The 19,204-nt window shown below is 41.6% G+C and overlaps 1 protein-coding gene across 2 annotated transcripts in view; it reads right to left on the bottom strand.

Annotated features, from left to right (window-relative positions):
- Nucleotides 1–284: 284 nt before the first annotated feature.
- The window catches only part of wscd2 (WSC domain containing 2), a 41,476-nt gene continuing 22,556 nt past the window's right edge, over nucleotides 285–19,204 (bottom strand). For both annotated transcript variants that reach the window (XM_005916341.3, XM_042218424.1), the window contains exons 2-9: nucleotides 18,188–19,092; nucleotides 14,703–14,817; nucleotides 12,652–12,836; nucleotides 9,707–9,828; nucleotides 9,462–9,636; nucleotides 5,058–5,222; nucleotides 4,763–4,963; nucleotides 285–2,049 (exon numbers count right to left, since the gene is read on the bottom strand). In XM_005916341.3, coding sequence (XP_005916403.1) covers nucleotides 1,697–2,049; nucleotides 4,763–4,963; nucleotides 5,058–5,222; nucleotides 9,462–9,636; nucleotides 9,707–9,828; nucleotides 12,652–12,836; nucleotides 14,703–14,817; nucleotides 18,188–18,575 — 1,704 coding nt within the window. In that variant the 5' untranslated portion in view covers nucleotides 18,576–19,092 and the 3' untranslated portion in view covers nucleotides 285–1,696. The remainder of the gene's footprint in view (nucleotides 2,050–4,762; nucleotides 4,964–5,057; nucleotides 5,223–9,461; nucleotides 9,637–9,706; nucleotides 9,829–12,651; nucleotides 12,837–14,702; nucleotides 14,818–18,187; nucleotides 19,093–19,204) is intronic.

Raw genomic sequence — 19,204 nt, 5'->3', positions numbered from 1 at the left:
ACATTAGTATTTATAGCTTTAGGTAACGAAGCAGAACGCTTGTCAGTGCTTAGTCTTGTTTTTCTCTTGGCTGCGCTCTCAGAGGTTTACAGGAAAGCCTTGTTGTGCACACTGAACCATAAAACTACAGAGCGCCTAAGGGTCACAGCAGGAAAACACTTTTTCTCTTACCTGTAGTCACAGGCAGATCGCTATTGTGATATGGTATGTGATATATTAATAAAAATGTTTAAGACTACTGCAGATCGTAGCAGATTTCTAAAAATTCAGACATGAGTCACTCCTTGGATTCACTCATTTATTGGGCCATATTACATTACATTCATTCCATAGAAAATACATTCAAATGTGACACCTGTTCAATAAGTGCCGGCTTGTCAATAAATGCAAAGAGCCAATAAAGTTTAAAGCATGTGTTAAAAATAGAAACAACCTCTCCCGTTTGCCTGTTGCAATACAAATATTTTGAACGTGTCAGCATACACTATAAAAATATAGTTTTATTATACTGAAAATGGAAGTCAGTTAATGCTGTCTGGCTCTCAATCACCGGTGCTGTTGTTGTTTTTTTATCCTTGGATTTATCAATCTGTGTATTTGTTTGTGTTTAAGCGGCAGAGGAGATCGAGCGCCGTTTTAAGACGTGCTGCACAAAAGTTTGCTGGAGTTTTTTTGTTTGTTCAACAAGGAATAGGAAAATGATTACGAGCTTTAACAGTTTCAAAGCTTTTCTTACAACAAAGCAGTGAAAAAAAAGAAAAAAGACAGTTTTCACATTCAGTATGATTAGCTCTCATAAATAAACCTCTACAACAGTCACTACTTATAAGGTAAACTCCAGTCTATTACACGAGTGTAATGCCTAATTCCTCAGTGATCTTTGGGGAAGGTGTTGCACACCGAAGTGCTTTTTGGATTTCTGCATCGAGTCCAGTGTTAAGAAAACATATTCACAGCCAAATGAATCAACGTGTGCGCTGCTCACGGGAGATAAATAAATGCTGCAGACATTAATCCTCTTCTCTCCTCGAGTCAGTCTCTTCGAAAGGGATAACTCAGCTTCTTGAATAACCTTCTGATTTCTCGTACATACAGTGAATTAAACACCTTACAAAATCTTGGAAACACACAGTATCATCACCATCAGGTAGTTATACCCTGCATATTGCATTTTCCCCCCTAACAAAGAGATACAGCTTTCAGTGAGCTTCTTATATAAAATAGTTCTGTAACTGTAATAGCAGCAGGAAAATTAATGTTTTGACTTTTCTTTTGCACAAAATAAGCTCACTGAACACACTTTGCAGTGTTGTATCGTATCTTTTGTCAGCACAGTCAGATGAGCCCCTCTGTAGTCACAGCTACTGTAGCTTCTTTGTGTTAAGGCATGTGCACATGCCTACACAGCACATGTGCATAGAGCAGGATAAGGAGTGCTTTTCATTCAGCAAATGAGAGAAACACAAACCTTGCCTGCTAAAACTGTCACGTCTACTCCATGAATGCATGAAGCTGATTTAGTTTCGTTTAAAAAAGAAACAGATGACTGAAAAAATGAAATAGGTGTCCATCTACATGACTTAACAGACATTTAACACGATAAAAAATCGATTTATCTCATGAAATTCTACAAGATGTGCAGGAATAAAAAGGAAAACTAACAAAATAAAAAGGAAAACAGAGGTCTTCACATTTATCATCTTGGCATATATTCCTCTGGAACCCCAGACATGTTTCTTTTCTTCAAAGCAGCGTCTACTGTTCTGATCAGTTCATTGATGTTTGAACGCATTTCAGGAGTATACGGGTCGTACTCGAGCTTACGTAGCCCCGACCGCTTGAAGTTCCCGTCCTTCTGGCCCTCGACGCAGAGCAGGCGATCCTCAGAAACCTTCAAACCCAGAAACTCGACCATTCCTTTGAGCTTGGTGAACAGGTCCCTCTTCAGATCCTCAAAGTGGACCACGTGGACGTTCCTCCCATAGTGCAGCCAGTCCAGCGTGTGGGACGCCCACCAAGGGGCATAGTTCTTGACAAACTCGGGCCACTCTGCAGGACAAAGAGGCCATAGAACATAAATAAATGAGGGTTTTGGGTACCAATGCACAAGTTAAAGGGCATTCTACAGTACAGACTGAAATATAGCAGGAAGAACATCTACAGCCACCCTGTGAACAGCAGATGGATCACCTCTGGCGTCTTGTGTCAGGTCTTTGTTGGATTTTTTCCTGTATTTTAAGAAAATGACTTTCAGATATTGTTTATCTGCTGTAGTTTTTTCAGGCCTGACACTTCTTCTTTTGACCTCCACTTCTTCAATTTCCTAATTTTTCTGTTTTTAAAAGACACACGGCACACCATGCTGCGATATACCCAGTTTTGGCTAATAGCTCTTTGCTCTTGCAAAAATATTATTTTATCCTAATTAACTGTGTTATGTTTGGCATTTTTCATAGATTCAAATAAAGAAATGGGAATAACGTATGAATTTTTGTGTCAGCATGCTAGTACAAAGTGCCTAAAGATACAATTTAAAATTGGTTCTTTGCTAAGTTTGTCTGTTATGTGTTGACACACACTGGTTCATCCTTTGAGTTGTTGCCTTTATGCTTGAATGACTCATAGGTCAACTTACAAAAAAGCACTGCTATAGCAGACTGCAATTAAAAAGAAGTGACGGGGCAGCCGATTTCCAAAGCAAAACCTTGAAAGACCTTCAGAAAGCCACTTCAAAGTGCTCAAGAGCACTTCAAAAAACACCAGAAAGGGTGGCTCAAGACTTTTGCTTGACAATGATGAAACAACTGTAAACCAAAAGTGTAAGTGAAAGAAAGATAATAAAAAAGAAATAACAGAACTGAGCCGTCTCCATTAACACCAGAAAATTTGCACTTTGAGATTTCAGCTTAGACGAAGAAGCGGTTACCAAAGGTTATTAAGTCATAATTGTCAAAGAGCTCATATTGCAAGTGCATGTACGTTTTGTCTGTTCGAATAAAATGTAAGTTCTCGGTAAAATGAACTTCGGTACAAAAAAGTCAAAGTGTCAGCGTGGGCATAGAGTTAAGAGGAAGTGAGAGCTGTGTTAGCTGTGTTAGCACTGATGTCATTCAACTCCAGAGGCAGGGAGGACACATTAAGTAATTTCTGAAATGTCCGGACATTTTTGGTTGTCATTCAAACTGCAGAGCTGCTGTGAGAAAACCTTTTCTTTCAGCTTCATCTAGTGGCCCATAAAAAGTGGGAGCTGGCAGGAGCTGTGCTGCATAAGGACAAATCTTTACTGCTGGGAGAGGGTGTCGATAAAGTTTAAAGTCTGCTGAGTTTGCAATGTCTCAGAAACCAATCATAGAGGCAACTTTAGTGCCAGAGTGGACAGAATATCAGAAATTTCCCCCAAAAACACAACCAGCAGTGCAGAAATGCCAAGAAGCTGCAAATACAGAAGTTACAATAAAAAACATCAAAGTATTTTAACTTTTTCTCCAAAATCCTGTTCTGCTCATTTCAGAGTGAAGACACAGACAGTATCTTTTTGACAGATTACCCCAAAAAAGGCATCTGTATAGCTTCTAAATCTACGAGATAACAGTGGAAAATAACTCACTGTGCTTTCTAAAATGGCATGACCTCCAAAATAAGTTGCACTTGCCCCTGAGCTGACATTATGGGGCCACGCTGGAAGGCATCAGTGTCTGTAACATCATCTGTGCCCCACAGTCTCCCTCTGCGGAGGTGAATGCATCAAATCGTACATGTGGGGCCCTGCGCACAATGTCACGCTGACCCGCTCTCCGTCTATTCGAAGTGGCAGCTGTCAGAAAGCCTTTCTCTTTAGTGATGTCACCGCATCATTTTCCAAACAACAGAGGGAATAAACACTCATTGGAAATGGCAGGCCAAATGTGCTGAAGTTTCCACAAAGAGAGACAACTGCTGGGTCGGCAACTCTCCAGCCTCTGGGGAAAAAAATCGATGAAACCTCGCATAAAGTCAGACAGACGATACAGGGACGAGACAAAAGCGGTTGCCACGGTTACTAAGACATGAAGAATGCAATAGGAAGAGCAAAATTTGCCTGAAATATAAAGACATCTCTATATTTTAGACATAGTTATTAATGAAAAATGAACTTAATCCATTATTTTAAGCATCAAGTGGACAAAAGAGGAATTAAACATGACTAAACTGTGACTTCCTGGATGGAAGACATTTCACCAGCTTTTTAAACTGTGTATTCGTTTTCTGACTGATAACATCTGCAGCTAACAGCATAAAGAAGGAAACAAAGTAAGCTGCTAAGTGTTCAGATCATGTATACATATATTTCCCACTTTAAACCTAGAATGAAGATCTGAATCAGTCTTGTCATAAACACTTCTAATTTATCTGACTGCTGATGCTGTGGCTAAATGGTGTAAATGATTTTCAAAAGACAAAATGTTGCGCTCAGCCACACTGGTGCAGGTCAAACCGCTAAAAAAGGCCAGAGTTTGATTGCATTTCCTCAATCCTTTGCCCTTCTATATCACAGTTTCTCAGTTCTTTTGTTTTTCTCTCATTTTGCAGTGTTTCAGTTTCTACTTATTGTGAAGCTTTACTCAAACTTTGTTCACCACAATGTTATCAGCACAAAAAATGAAATATGCCCTCAGTGCCTCAGTTTAATGAAGTCTTTTATTTTCATTTTCTTCATAGTACGATGACGGAGAGACTTCCGTGCAAAATAATATTCACTGATCCAGAGATTTCAGCTGCTTACCTTTCCCTCTCCAGTGGGCCTGGGAAGCAAATCCAATATGTCCACCATATTTCCGGTTAAATTCTGCCATCAAGGCTTTGTAGGGGTTTCGTATCATGAGGATGCTGGAGTCGAAGGCTTCGATTTCTTTCCTGCCGCTCTCATGTGTCTTAATGCATATTGTCCTCCCACTCCGCCAGTGGTCGCGCTCCCCTTTAAATCCTGTGAAACAGCCCAGAGTGACTTTATAGCATCCACGGTGGTGCATTCATGGCTGAGCGCCTGTGAATTGTGTCAAAAACATGCCGAGGCATACCTTTATTGTACAGGGAGCCATCAAAGTAATAGCTGCCGGTGTAGAAGCCAGTGGCGAGCTCTATAAGGTGGCGAGCCCAGGTGTTACCAGCTCCAGGGAAACTGGCGAGGGCCACCAGCTGCTTAGCACGAGTGGGAAGGAAGTGCCGGTCCATGCACCGATTATCTGACAGTGGACAAAGATCAGCCGATTAAATGAACCTCAAAGTTTAAAATTAATACTGAAAATCAGTCACTTCCTGCGTATTTACACAGTTTTGTAATAACAGACACAGAATTATTAAGTTTCAACTTTGGATGATTATTATAGAAAGAAAAAATGTCAAGGCGGGCTTGTTTTATTATATTTTTCTTCACAAAATATCACCTAATAACTTCAAACAGTCTCCCAACAACTCAAGTTGACCTGTCTGTTTCCATCCAAACTATTACACCTTTTAGATATACAACATTTGTGTTCGATTTGTAATAATTAGGGTTTGAATTCTTGAGTTATGTCTCAGTCATGCAAGTGTAAAAACAATCTCCTTAAAACTTGCAACAGGATGCAACCTGTCTCCAAATATTCATGATCCAGACCAACTGCAATCTCTCTCAGACACTCTGTGAACAAAGCAACTGACTGCAAGAGGTCACAAAGCAGACAACAACATCTCAGCTTCACAGCACTACTGCTTCCCTAGTAGGGTGTAGCATTGGGCCAAAACCATGTGGTGTGGTAAACAATCGTTTTTTCCAACTGAAACCAGATTTAAAGCTAACACATTCAGACCTCTGACAGGTTCCCTTTTCTGGGTTCAGCTTGCCAAGAATGATCACATGAAGTTCATTTCCCACAGCAGCTGATTTTTGTTTTGTTTGTTCACAGCAACCTCCATTTCTGTTTACTGCAATGTGACTCTGCTGATCCAAGCCACATCTGTCCACTGCGTTAAGGAAACACAGCCCACAACAACGCCTGGACTGAAGACAGACCTATTCTGGATTTTTGAGTTTCATAACAATATTTGGAATAACAAGAAATACAGCGATAAGCATGCGTGCGTCTGGAACCCAAGATTTTACAGTCAAATCCAAGAACATTCGTGATGATATTGTTTTAAGTAAACGTTTTAGAGCATAAACTATTTAAAAATGTGCAAATTTACAAAAAAGGAAAAAAACAAATAAAAATGAATAAATAGTGTTCGGATGATTTGCAACATCGAGTGTGCATAATGGCACGAAAATAAGAATTTAGTGCATGTGTGTGCGTGTGTGTGTGTGTGTGTGTGGGGGGTGTCAGGCAGAAGCACTCAGAAGTGTGACTTCCTCATATGTGACCCATCCCTTTGCTGTTCGTGTGCATGTCTGCAGACTCCAGACAATAATATCACAGCCATTTTTTTTCTTAGTGCCCTCTGCTCCTGCTTAAACTGTGTGGACACACTCGGGTGTTTTCACACTTGCATCCTGTTTGTGCGCACACAAAATGCTGAGACTTTTTTTTATTTCTGTTTATTCCCAAAATTGTTCACATGTTGTGGTTTTAAGCTTTGTATTTATTTTTAGTTTTTCCAGCTCATAACAAGCAAAATATCTCAGTATTAGGAAAAAAGGAGCCACAGTGGGATAATTATACCTGTTGTGCAAACAGAAGGTTATTATTTTTCCTTCATGACAGAAATTCAGAAAGAAACTAATTAAATTGGAGCCAAAGTGCTTTGGTGTATTGCATCTGGGTTTCCTAAGGTAGGGACCCTGCCCACTCCATATGAATAAGTGGTTCATGTCTTCATTCCTGTGTGTTTTTCAGGTTGGTATACCAGGAAACCATACACACACACACGCACACACAACCTTTTAGCACTAGTGTAATGAGTCTTTTTAGGGACACGGCTGTTTATCTTAGTTTAGTCTGTTGCCATGGCATCTTAAGAAAAAAAAAGGCAGGAGCTATGTTACAAACAACGCTTTTTTAAGCTTCATAATGTACCGATAATCTGTGTGTGTGATTGCGTGTATTTATTTTCAATACTGCGGCGCTGAACCCTTGGCATATGGCACAGTGCCGATAGTGTTAACGCTGTGACTGGGTTAAGGTTTAAAGTGTGACGCTGGAGGTTTTTTTAGTTTGTAATTCATTTGATGTTGTGAGCTCAAATGAGAACAATCATAGTTATTTAAAAGTAACTCTGAGGCTGTGATTTATGCTGTGAGATACCTGAAATATTAACTGGTTGAAAGTGAAGCCTCCTGAATGAATCTCAGTGTTGATTTGGTTTATACAGTTTGAAACTGAGCACGAGTTACGTCTGTTGTTGACATAAAGTAAGTATAGCCAACGCTGGACACTAGAACAAAGGAACATGTGGAAATTTATAACAGGGTTTATAAGTCATGTTTATAACCAACCAACCACTTGTTACTTTGGTACAACTAGTCCTAGGACTCGTAACATTAGTTCACTGCTCTTTAGTCAATGAGTTTGCATAAATTGCAGCTTTTCCCCAATATTTGGTTTCTGGTCAAACAGGGAACTCTCCAAGTGGACCAAAGTGCGTCACTGCAAACCACACCAGAACAATCAGTCTGCTTACTGAGCACATGTGTCTGGAGAAGAAGCACAGACAACACATTTACTCCTAACATTTGTATTTATATATCTGTTTCCCTCACTTCAGTTTGCTAAAAACTGTGCACACTGCATTCTCCCTGAATGCAAAGTGTGCTTGGCAATGGGAAGGCGTGTTTATTCAGACTGTCAGCACACACCTCTTAGCCTCTGGGCTGGATCATGCTCCCACCATAAACAAACCACTATGGAGTTCCTTTGGAAGTACAAGTAAAGCCACCTCCTCCAAATTAGTCTTGGTGGTCTCGTCTGTACCTGAATGTGAGAGTGCAAAGCTGACATCTATACAAATGAATCCCACCTCTTTATCCATTTCTCTTTATGTGGTTCTGAAGTCAATTATCTCTTCCTTTAGCCCAACTACTCCATGAAGTTTCCTAAAAACCGGGCTGATAGCTTTTGGATAGTGTGGAGGTACTCAAAATGTACCTGCAGCTCAGAATTAGCTTAGCAGAGGAATTAAATAATTGATACTAGCGCAGTTGATATAGTTTTCATGTCAGTTGACAAAAATCCACGATAACCTTTTGGCACGTTGTAATTCAAGTGGTCTAAGAGGGAACTACACTCCTGCACCTCCTCTGGGCTCTGTTTTCAAGAGGCACTTCAACCAATCAGACGTCATTTTAGACGAGTAGCAGCTTCAAGAGTGAAGTTTCAGGACTTTGCCTACAAAATTTAAAAACATGAACTTGTCTAAATGAAGCTTACACACACGTTTAATAAGAAAGATCTGTATTCAAACATCTGTCTGCTTCTCGGATGTTTGGTAACTTATCTAAGCTTTGCATCAGTTCCCCTTTCCCACACTGTCAAGCTCTTTGCAAGATCACAAGTCCAATTGTCCTTCTGCCTGCCTTCTTCAGGCCAATCAGCCGCTACTCCATGTACTTTAAATATCACTGCGGATTTTTCATTTTCCTTTCCAGATGCCTTCATGCAACCAGCTTCCTCCCCTCTCCCATGTCAGGCTCCATCCAAGCCTCCATCTTCATCTCCATCACCAGCATCTAGATTCCGAGGGGTTTTTCCCTAATCCCTATCACTGCTGGGATTCTGCTGCGTCCAATTGACAGATCTGGATCTGATCTATAGATCCCATTCTCATCACAAGTGATGATCACCATTGTGAATTCTGGGCAGCTCAACACAGAAGTTGGCATCTTATCTAAATGAGAGGCACATGCAAGTAGTAGAAGCTAGAAGGCCAGTGAGTAGTCCAGATGTGTGAGACAACCACAACTTTTTTTTATTTCACATCACAGACTGCTATAATCAGCAATGCAGTCAACATAGAAAGTAAGCAACTGTGGAGCCAGTAAATACATAAATATGAGTTGAGTTGAATTCCATGCTAGGCCCAAAACAGCACTAACTTAATATTAGAGTGTAAGATGCATGTCTGGTTGAAGGGGCTAAGAACAGATGTGGCAAAGCTGCAGGAGAAGAACTGTTGATTTTTAAATTCTGTGATTTTTGAAATGATCTTCTTCACTGCATGATCACATCTTTAATCCACCACAGATTCATGCATCTCATACGTGGAATCATCTACAGCTCAGGGTTGAACAGTCAGTGCCAAAATCATTTTGCAAACTTTGCACGACATGTAAGTTAGACAAAGTTCCGGCTCATGCTGACACTTTGCACTTGAATACCACATGTGTTATCATACTTTAAATTGAATGTGCTAAACCTCAGCGTCTGACTTGGACTTCCCACCAACAGAATGTGACCAACTTCAACACATGTGTGGCTTTTCAGCCGCTGCCAGGAAACACTTAAATTTACCTTGAACCTGTGTCTGGTAGACGACAAAGTACTTGTCGTTTCCACAGCTTTCAAACTCTTCCCCTTGGCACCGATTGAGACACATGCCCTCGTCCTCCAGCTCATGCAGGGAGAAGAGGGGCGTTGGGAATCCGCAGTAGCATCGATCTCCTGCGAGCACAGCCAGCGATTTCTCCTGGAACACAACAGCCATTATACACTGAAGACACACTCGCGCAGCGTACAAATCCCCAACATCCACTCACCCTCTCTGTGCACATGTCCACGCACTTATCCACAGACATGTTCTGGATGACCGCGCTGAAGGGGAGAGCCAGTGTGACATTGTCTGGCTGGTGGAAACACCCTTTGAAAATGGCACTGCCATCTGAAACAGACAAAACAAGCCAGACTGTCACTTACCAACACGAAAGAACACAGAGACCCTAAACTAACAGCAGCACTCGTGTCCCTGGGATGACTTGCAACCTCCAATCTTCTCTGTGGTCTGACGTTGGTGAAGACAACACATCGCAAAAGCTGCTCTTCTCCTTCATTTGCAGGTCTTTTTTTTAACCTTATTTTAATTTGTTATTGACCTTTTTTTTCCAGCCTGCTGAACCTAACTGAAAAGATAAATTCGTTTTTATTCACAATGGAAATGTTTCTCGCACTGCACCACAACTTTAAAGGGTGACACCCAGATTTAAGTCACTGCTAAAGGAAATCTAAACATCCATTTCACATTTATTGCAGGCTGTCAACCTGTCAGCAGCGCCAGTATAGAGTACTTACGAAAATGTCTCTGTTGTCAACAAACTGTTAAGAATTAATGACAGAGGAGAGAAAGCAAACAAGCGCTGCTTTTCACTGTGACAGACAGTGTGATGAAGACAGCTTGCTTGCTCAGACGTAGCCAAGTAAGATATGCAAATGGAGCTTCGTCTCTTTGGTATTCCTTCCTCTCAAAGTTTATAGTGTCACTACGAGTAAACAAGACTATTGAGCACTCTCTCCTTTCCTTTACAGGAAGTATTAGTGATCAGTGGTGTCAGACTTTAAAAAAAAGAGAATATCCCCTTTATAAATTAGTTCTAGTGCTGTGTGTGTGTGTGTTAAATGTTTTATTTATTTTCAACCTTGTTCTCTGACTTAAAGTTGCATTTTTAATGCCACGTTCTCTCCACGGATCCTGTTTGTGTTACCTTTCTGTGTTTTAACATGCTGCAGCTATAAATCCATCCAGCTATCACAGAAAATGAGGTCTCAATAACAAAGAGTGCATCAACGATGCATCTGTGCTCAGTTATTATAGCTTTTAAGAGCTGGGATTTACTTGGCAAAGCTTGCAAAACAGCTAGCACATCACATTTCCTCCATTTCCTCTTTGATGTTCTGAGCAGCCCTCACATGACATGAGATCGGGGTTAGAGGTGAAAATGCCGACATGAAATGCTTGCGCAGCAGTTAGATAGAAGGATTAAAAGCAGAAATGAGAATAATAACAAACAAACAGCAGAGGAACAGAGGGGTGCACTGTGAAGCAGGTTCAGCATAGCCAAACTTTCTTTGTGTCAGGTGGCTCAACAATTTCTCAAACCCCCAGTCAGAGATAACGGATATCGCCACGGTTGCTATCAACTGTCTCTGTTAATCCAGGCTTCCCGCTTCTCACATAAAAGAAGGATTCGGACGCATTATTAGACTTTTCGTCCGCTCAGAATTGATCATTTGAGTGCCGCCTGCTTCAGTCAGAGACATTATGAGGAGAGCAGGTGATAGAGATTGAAAAAGAACGGGCTGTAACAATGAAACAGCAAAAGGAAGGCCTGGGGGCATTCAGGTTTTACAGTGGCCCATACCCCAAAACAGGAATGTGGAAATTACATTAGAGTGTGTCCAATTATTTCAACTGATTTATCACAGACTGGTCAAAGTCCTAATCTTTGTTTAGCAGCCATGGTTTCAGCAGAGTAAAATCAGGTCTAGGATCGAGTATAAAAGTATTCATTTTATGCATGATCTACTGAACTGTGACCATATATGGTGATTTTTGTACTGCAGTCTTTTAGCAGGTTCCTTCAGCTGTGCCAACATTTTTATTAGGTTGCATCTATAAAATGTTTTCCTTCAGGACTTGGAGCATGTTGTGATTATAACCTGCTGTGCACCAGGTTATCTGTTCAGCATAAAGCTGAATGTACCATGGTACAGCCACCTTCGTCACAATGAGAACCTTGACTTTAAGCTTGAAATACCGCCCTAACCCAATAATCTTGCTTTGTAGTGCACACCTCTGGAGAGAGCAGTTGAGCTATGAAAATATTCACCACATATCTGCATGGTAACTCTCTCTGATCTCACAGTATTTCCAAGAAGCAGGAGCCAAGAAAGAGAAAAAGGAAGAGTGAATGCAAAAAGGAAAGGGTGGGTAGAGTCACCCCACCATGTGTTCGGGACTTTTTTAGATTATAAAGAAAAAAGTTCCAGCAACAAAGCAAGCCACAGTTTTATAACAGGTATAGCAGGAGAAATAATTTTTAGACACCCTGCTGAATTTGTTACAAAGGAAAGATTTTTCTGGATGTTTGGTTCATATTCTGTCTCTCTCAATTAAAATTCAACTAGCATACGAAATAAAGACTGTTCATTAGTTTGTAAGTGATCCAGCAGGGAATCAAAAAAATTAGGCATATTCTGTACTATAAGATCATTACAACTCCTGATAATCAGCTCTTTCTCCCAAGACTGAAGTTTTCCACTGGCAGGCAGTCGGTGTTTAGGATGAAGACCACAGGCGGCTGGGCTGTGTAGGTAGAGCAGCTCCCCGGGGAAAGAGGTAAACACAACAGAGCAGCCTGCTCCCGACTGTGGCAATAAAACAAATCTTTTCCCTCAAAGTAGCCGTGGGTGTTACACTCCTGAATCAAAATTACATCTTTGTGCCTAAGTACAGACTCTCAGGACACTCATATCTAATCAGATCCATCTTAGAAAAGGGACCCAAGTTTAATATTTTATTTTCAAATATCAAATTCAATTTTTATGGCAAATCTATAATGAAATTAAACTTTTTGAAGGTTCCATTTAAGGGATTCATTTCACATTTATTTTAGACTGTGAACCTGTCAGTGTTGATATAGAGTATTTATATCAGCAGTAGTAAACACTTGACGTGTTGTGTTATTGGATATGCTGATGCCAGACTTACAGCGGCGCGCTGACTCCTGACTCAGCTCCAGCCTATAGATGGACAGTCTGTTGGGCCCTCCGCACACGTTGCTCTTCTCTCCTTTGCACTCCATGTTGCATTCGCTGTCTGAAGCATTGGGCGCCTGGATCTTATGACCACAATAGCACTCTGCGCCAAACTCCAGGCCTGCAAACATATATCCCCTGGAGGGAAGAGGAAAAAAAGGATTAGCATTGTTAGCGTAGGGAGACAGAGGGGTTTAAGTGATCGTTTTGAGCCTTCATTATGTTCCTTAATCCTCCACAGGCAAAAACAGTTCATCCTCTGGAGCAGCTGGGAGAGCTGTAATCAATGGAAACAAACCACTGATGTGGTTTGTGCATGAAAATATTATTCAAGAATAATGCATCACTGTGAAAATGAGAAAACTTATGTGCTTTGCAGGCGTCTTGAGCAAAGCCAATTATAAATGTGTGCAGTATACTAGAATTTATCACACAGGGCTTCTCCTCTCCGTACTGTTGCCTGATGAAGGATCTGACTCCCAGAAGGCTTTTCAGGTGCAATTAGACATCGAACATGCATACCTCACACAGGAGAAATCCCCAGGCTGTCAATCAAACCCAAACCCCTTTCCCCCCCTACGATGTGTTGCCCCACATTTGTTTGTCTGCTTTTATTAACCTGCTACTCTAGCAAACGTGGCTGCAAGAGGCAAGAACTAATAGGAGAAGGAGCTGAAAACAGGCATCTCTCTCTGCTCCTATTCTCTGCTCTGTGAATCAGTCATGGGTGTAATTCAGTGCATTCGATAGAGCCGTCCCTGGTACTCCACAGGGAGGGAGGAGGGAAAAAAAAGAGGTGAGAGAAGGATGGTGAGGTATCGCGGAGAGTGAGATGGGATGAGAGGATAATGGGAAACAAATGGAGGAGAAGTGGGGGAGATGAATGGCTTGAAAACTGGAGCGCGTATTTTTACTACATGAAAACTGTGGCAGTGCAAAAAAACCCTAAAACAAAACAGAATTTTTTTGGCAATCAGCGAAAGAATACTTGCATTATAACATTTTTTTACCTTATAAAACATGATATAAATGCAAATGTAATTTAATAAACGGCCTGAGGCTTTTTGTTTTGTTTGTTTTTTAATGAATGGGCTTTAATTATAAACCAACGCCAGCGTGACTCAAAACCGCAGTTCAGTGTTTCAACAAAACAATCACATTTCTTTATAATATGCAGAACTAAAACACAGTAAAAGCTGAGCACTGCATAATCTCAGAGGCCTGAAGAGGCCGTGTCAAAATCTAGTTTTAAAGTCTTTATCACGTCGCTTGTGTCATTTCGTTTTGTACGTTGTGTTCAATGTTCTACTCAAGCACAGGAAAACTATTCACGTACACAAACAGGGAGGTTAATGGTCCGGTTAGCTCATTTTGCCCTGGGCCGCAGTAACAGATTAATGTGGCCATAGCTGAACGGAGGCCGAGGAAGGGGCAGTCCAGTTAAGTTCTTCCAGCAAGTTGTTTGTGTGCCATGACCACAATTAAATAGAAAAAGGGTATTTTTGAAACTGCAGATCCAAAGTTGGGAGGACTTGGATGCCTAAAATATCATGTGGTCTGTGGTGGAGCACTGGCTCATACTTTAGCCTATTCCAAGAGCATTTTCAAACATTTTCACACCATAAGCAAACGTATTCTGTCACGTTGAGTCAAGAATGAACTCTTGAACTCAAAAACTGTGAAGGATTTGTTATATGTGATATAAAAATGTGATACGATTGGGAGCCTGTGTGCAGCCACAAATGGGCCTGGAGGTCATCTTGCTTGGTCTACTGTGCATCTTTCCTCGTGAGCTTTTCTCTCTCTTTCATTTATTTATTTTTTGCTTTTTTAGCTCAGTTACGATGGGAAAGTACCTTTTGATCTCCTGCAGGTTTTTTATCTCCCCTTCAGCTCTTTTGTAGTGGAGGGTTTTTTTTTTATTTCTCAGTAGGAATCAAAAGCAAAAAAAAGAAGGTTAACTTGCCTAATGGATGATTTTTTTGTTGTTTGCTACTGTCATACCTTTCTGCACAGTTGTCCTGGCAACGAAATACAGTCATTTTTTTGTAGTCAAAAAAGGAAACTCCTCTCAGAGCTCTTTTCTGAGTGTCATCAATGTAGCAGCCGATGTACTTTGCTGAAAAAGGAAAGAAAACACAGTTGGTCGTGTGTGCAGAGAAAACATAACTTATATGTACATAAGATTACATTTCTAACCTAACAGCTCATACAGAGCAATCAAAACCCTTTGTCAGAAGTGTCAGAGGTGAATTTTATCCACATTAGAGTCCTCACACACAGCGTCACGCTGTGGTGACATCGCACATGGGAGTCCAAACTGGGGCAGAAGCTTTATTTATTTATAAAGACAGATATCCCCTTCTAGTGGCCTGTAACTGTAGTGGCAGTCATGTCTCTGCATTTTTCAGAAGTGTGTGGGGGCTGGGCTCTAGTGAACCTCTGCAGAGGCATACAATGACCCTCTAACAGCTTCTTGCCTCTCATTAGAACAACGTTCTCGTGTTTAACCGGGCTACACAGACCCTACCAGCAAACCTCTCACCATCTGTGCTCTGCCATCACCCCTTTAAACCTCTGTTAATAACTAAATGGGGGAAAAGCATAGAGTCCCCTGCATTATCTTAATTGTGCTGGTCTACAGGCCTGCATTTGAGCAGCATGTTGTGCACTGCAGCGGATGGTAATCTACCTATTGTTGAGCTGGAAAATAATCTGCTTTTTGATGGAGGCAAATGCAGATTTGATGAAACAGCATCTCTTGTTTTGAATAGCACACTTCTGCTTCGCATTACACGAAGGTAAAGGATGAAACGGCAGATGCAACTGATACAATTATTGTTTTCAATCATTTTAGCATCTTCTGAAATGACCTCATTGCAGCTGGTGAATCACATTTTCCATAGTGCTGCGAGTATATCCTTTCTCCAGCCTACTCCTGTTGTCTATTTGTGCAGCATACATCTGTGCAATTGGCCCACACAGCAAAAATGTGCTTATGCGCCGTGGTCTGCATCTTATCGCAATATTCCCTTCAAATTAAATTTGGAGCCAAGGTGAATTAGTACATTTGGAGTAAAAAGAGAAGGGGAGAAAAACTCTTAACCCAAACACAGCCACCTTTGGAAGACAAAAGGCTCTTAAACACTACATATTAATGAGTGGCGCTGGATGCACGAGGGCAAAAGATAGCTTTGAGGTTATTAATTACTCTATCATCACGTTTGGCTGCAATCCCGTGAGGTTTCAGAGTTTCAGAAAAGGGCGGCGTGGGGGTGGAGGCGTGGGGTGGCTGAGTGTACATTGTAAACATGTTTGCTTTGCTCCCTCTGAATGCAGAGGGAGCTAAAAAAAAAAAAGGTTATTACCGCTTGTGCATTGTTTTATAGTCTAAATTTGAATTCACAGCAGGTTACTGTGCTGTGACTCAGGGATTATGACCCGCTTCACGCTTACAGATGTTGGGAGTCTTTCCCAGAGTTAAAAATCAGGAGGGAACTCTGCTGTTGTCATAGCACACATAGCACAGATGGAGCAGCAGTCCCTCACACTTATGTTTCATCTTTATGGCAGTTTAGCTCTCCCACCTGGCTGTACAGCTTCTCTGGAGAAAAAAAAACAGGAACCAACATCACTAAAAGGTAGTTTAAACAAAATCTGTCTGTTTATTTACGCTTTTTTCAAGTGTCTATTTTAGGATTTTATAGATGATTAAATAGAAACAGCCAGATAGCATGTGCTCATTCCCAGTGAAGTTATCTCCCTGCCAGTGCGTGAAGCAGATGATTATCACAGCCGGACTGAGGATTTCTCGCTGGCTGAACGATATGGGAATATTATTTCTTTTTTAAGCACCACTCAAAAAGTCACCTGACAATTAATCTGCTTTACAGGTTTAACACGAAAGGAATAATATTTTGAAATACAAAATAAAAGGTAAAAAAAGTTCCCACCTGTACAGCAGGTAGTTGAACTTTAATTCCACTCGACTCTGAGGAGACTTAACCTTCTAATTTCCAAGTCTACCGTGCATTTCCATCATAAAGGTGCTTTTTTCCCCATTAACAAACCTTCTCACTGCCATATAGATTCCTTTTATTTAAATAAGAGTTCAAAAGTGTAGTAACACGAGATGAGCTGTGAAGTGTAATTGAGGCACGGATGCTGAAAACATGCCACAGAGAGAGTAAAGCCTCTTCACATTTCACCAGTGAAATTGTGATATTTCTGTGTCTGGACTCCCATTGATGAGCAAAATGTTTCTAGCTTTCAGTAGTGGCACCCGAGTGTTTCGAACTCATGCTGTTTTGTATTCTTCCTCCGTGGCGCTGTTGCTCTTTGAGTTTCTTGCACTTATCTAACGACTGTGGGTAAAATGTTACATGTTAACATAAGAGGGAAAAAAATGGTGTTACTACTTTTTTCTTAAGGACTTAACTAGTTTATAGTTTTCTCTTGTGTTTCGCCATGAAGATAGGAGCAACACAGGGGTCGTTTTTTACTTAATAAATGCATATGGCAGAAATGTGAACTGTTGACTTCGTTTTCAAATGTTTGTGCTTCATCCGAGAGCAAAGAAAGTGATAGACACGATACGAAAATCAGAGAGGAGGAAGAGAAAACAGAGCCAGGAGCAAATTTGTCCATGTTTCATTTTAAAAGATCTTTGTCCTGTTCAAGCTCAGAGATGTCAGCTGCAGGTAGACACATGCCAGCCTTACACCAGTGTTTCCATAACACATTATGATTTAATAAGCTGGCACTGAGTTTACATGTAAACCTTTTAAGACGGGATTGTGCACATGAGCCAGATAAAGGGGTTAATCCCACAATCGTCTAATCGTCTGGTTGTTGTCATATCAGTCAAAATGTGAGCATGTGCAGAACATGTGAAGGAGCTACAGCTGAAGCACAGAGACGGGGAGATCCTTAAAGGATTTATTCCGGAGAAAAGACATAATTATAATTATCATCTCACTCCACTCTGAGGAGATCTCCCACATGACCAATTACAGCTAGTAGCGTCGAGTCATTAAGATGCAGCAGTTTGTAATTTTTGGGATCTCTTTCATTTTAGCACAAAGTGGGACAAAAGCAGCTTGTGAGTATGCCAGTGAGCTTCCATTATGAATGGGCCTGCAATAAAAAGTTCAGCATTTGCACCACTGCTGCTGCTATGTTGCCAATTTAGCATTTTTCTCATGCAACATATTGAAAAGAGTTTAAAATGAAGCAGTTAAATGAAAAGTGCGATAACAGCGTACCATATATGACAAATGGAGCCTCTCCCAGCTGACATAATGCATGACTCGGCGTTCACCCTGGACAGGACTAACCACTGAACCATATTGTTTAAAACTGCTTAAAAGAGACATTTGCTAACTTGCTTTGAGATGTAAAAGAAACTAAAGGTTGTGGCTCAGATGGTTTATTTGGAAAACTCCCCAGCTAAAAAAAAGTGCACAACTGCAACAGCGGTTTTCACCCACCTCTTCCATCATCCAGGTCTTTGGCATTGCGTCCTTTCAGCGCGCGGTTCCAGTTGCTGGTGTAGTCTCGCCCCCTGCCCACCATCCCAAGGCCCTCCTGTCTAGTTTTCTTCATCCAAGGGGGACCGAACCTCCGTCCACTTCTCCGTTTTTCCTTAAACACCCTACTCATGAGGCCAAGTCCCCGAGTGTCCGATGAAGCCCAGCTGCCCATCTCCGAAGCTATAAGAGAGTCTCGGGCTCCTCGGGCTCCGGGACCGTTGTCCCCGACGAAGCCAGCGTGCAAAAAAACGAGGCTCCCGGCGGTCAGGTAGAGGAGGATGAGGGAGAAGAATCGCACAGGTTTCCTGCGGAAGTAGCGCTGTATCTTCAGCAGAGGCTTGGCCATGCTGGCTCTCCCAGCCACTCAGACACACTCGCCCAGTGATGAAAAATCATAAAGATGAAGAGTCAACACCACACACAGCCCCACTGGGCACCAGCTAAAGCAAAGATAAAAGTCAATGAAAAAGTCTTAGACCTGCATGAAGGTCACCCAAAAAATAACATGTCTTTTCCCTTGTGGATAAATCTCCAGTCTCGTAAGGAAGGCTGCTTGCATCTGTGCTGCTCTGCCGGTTGTGAGAATCTCTTTCTGCTCCCACTGACAGACCTGCCCTGACAGCCGGCTCTGGGGCCACGTCCTGAAAGGTGAGTGGCTCCAGGTGAAAGATGATCGCTCAAACGCTGCTTTCACTTCAGTTATCAGCCTACAAAGATGCCACACCAGCACCGCAGTGGCACTTTCTCCCACACTGTGCGGAGGGAAGAGGGTTTTATTTATCAGCTGAGCTGAGATCCTTTCAGCTCTGTGCGGCCGGCTATTCACTGAGATGATCCGGGAGAGAAAGGGCGTGCCTCACCATCTGCAGTGAAGAGACACACACACACACACACACACACACACACACACACACACACACACACACACACACACACACCCCACAGCACACACACACACACACACACACACACACA

Source organism: Haplochromis burtoni, unplaced genomic scaffold, assembly GCF_018398535.1.
Source record: "Haplochromis burtoni strain Fernald_Lab_line unplaced genomic scaffold, NCSU_Asbu1 Contig_18, whole genome shotgun sequence".
Taxonomy (NCBI): Eukaryota; Metazoa; Chordata; class Actinopteri; order Cichliformes; family Cichlidae; genus Haplochromis; species Haplochromis burtoni.
The sequence above is the reverse complement of the archived record's forward strand: the minus strand, read 5'-3'. Positions and strand labels throughout refer to the sequence as shown.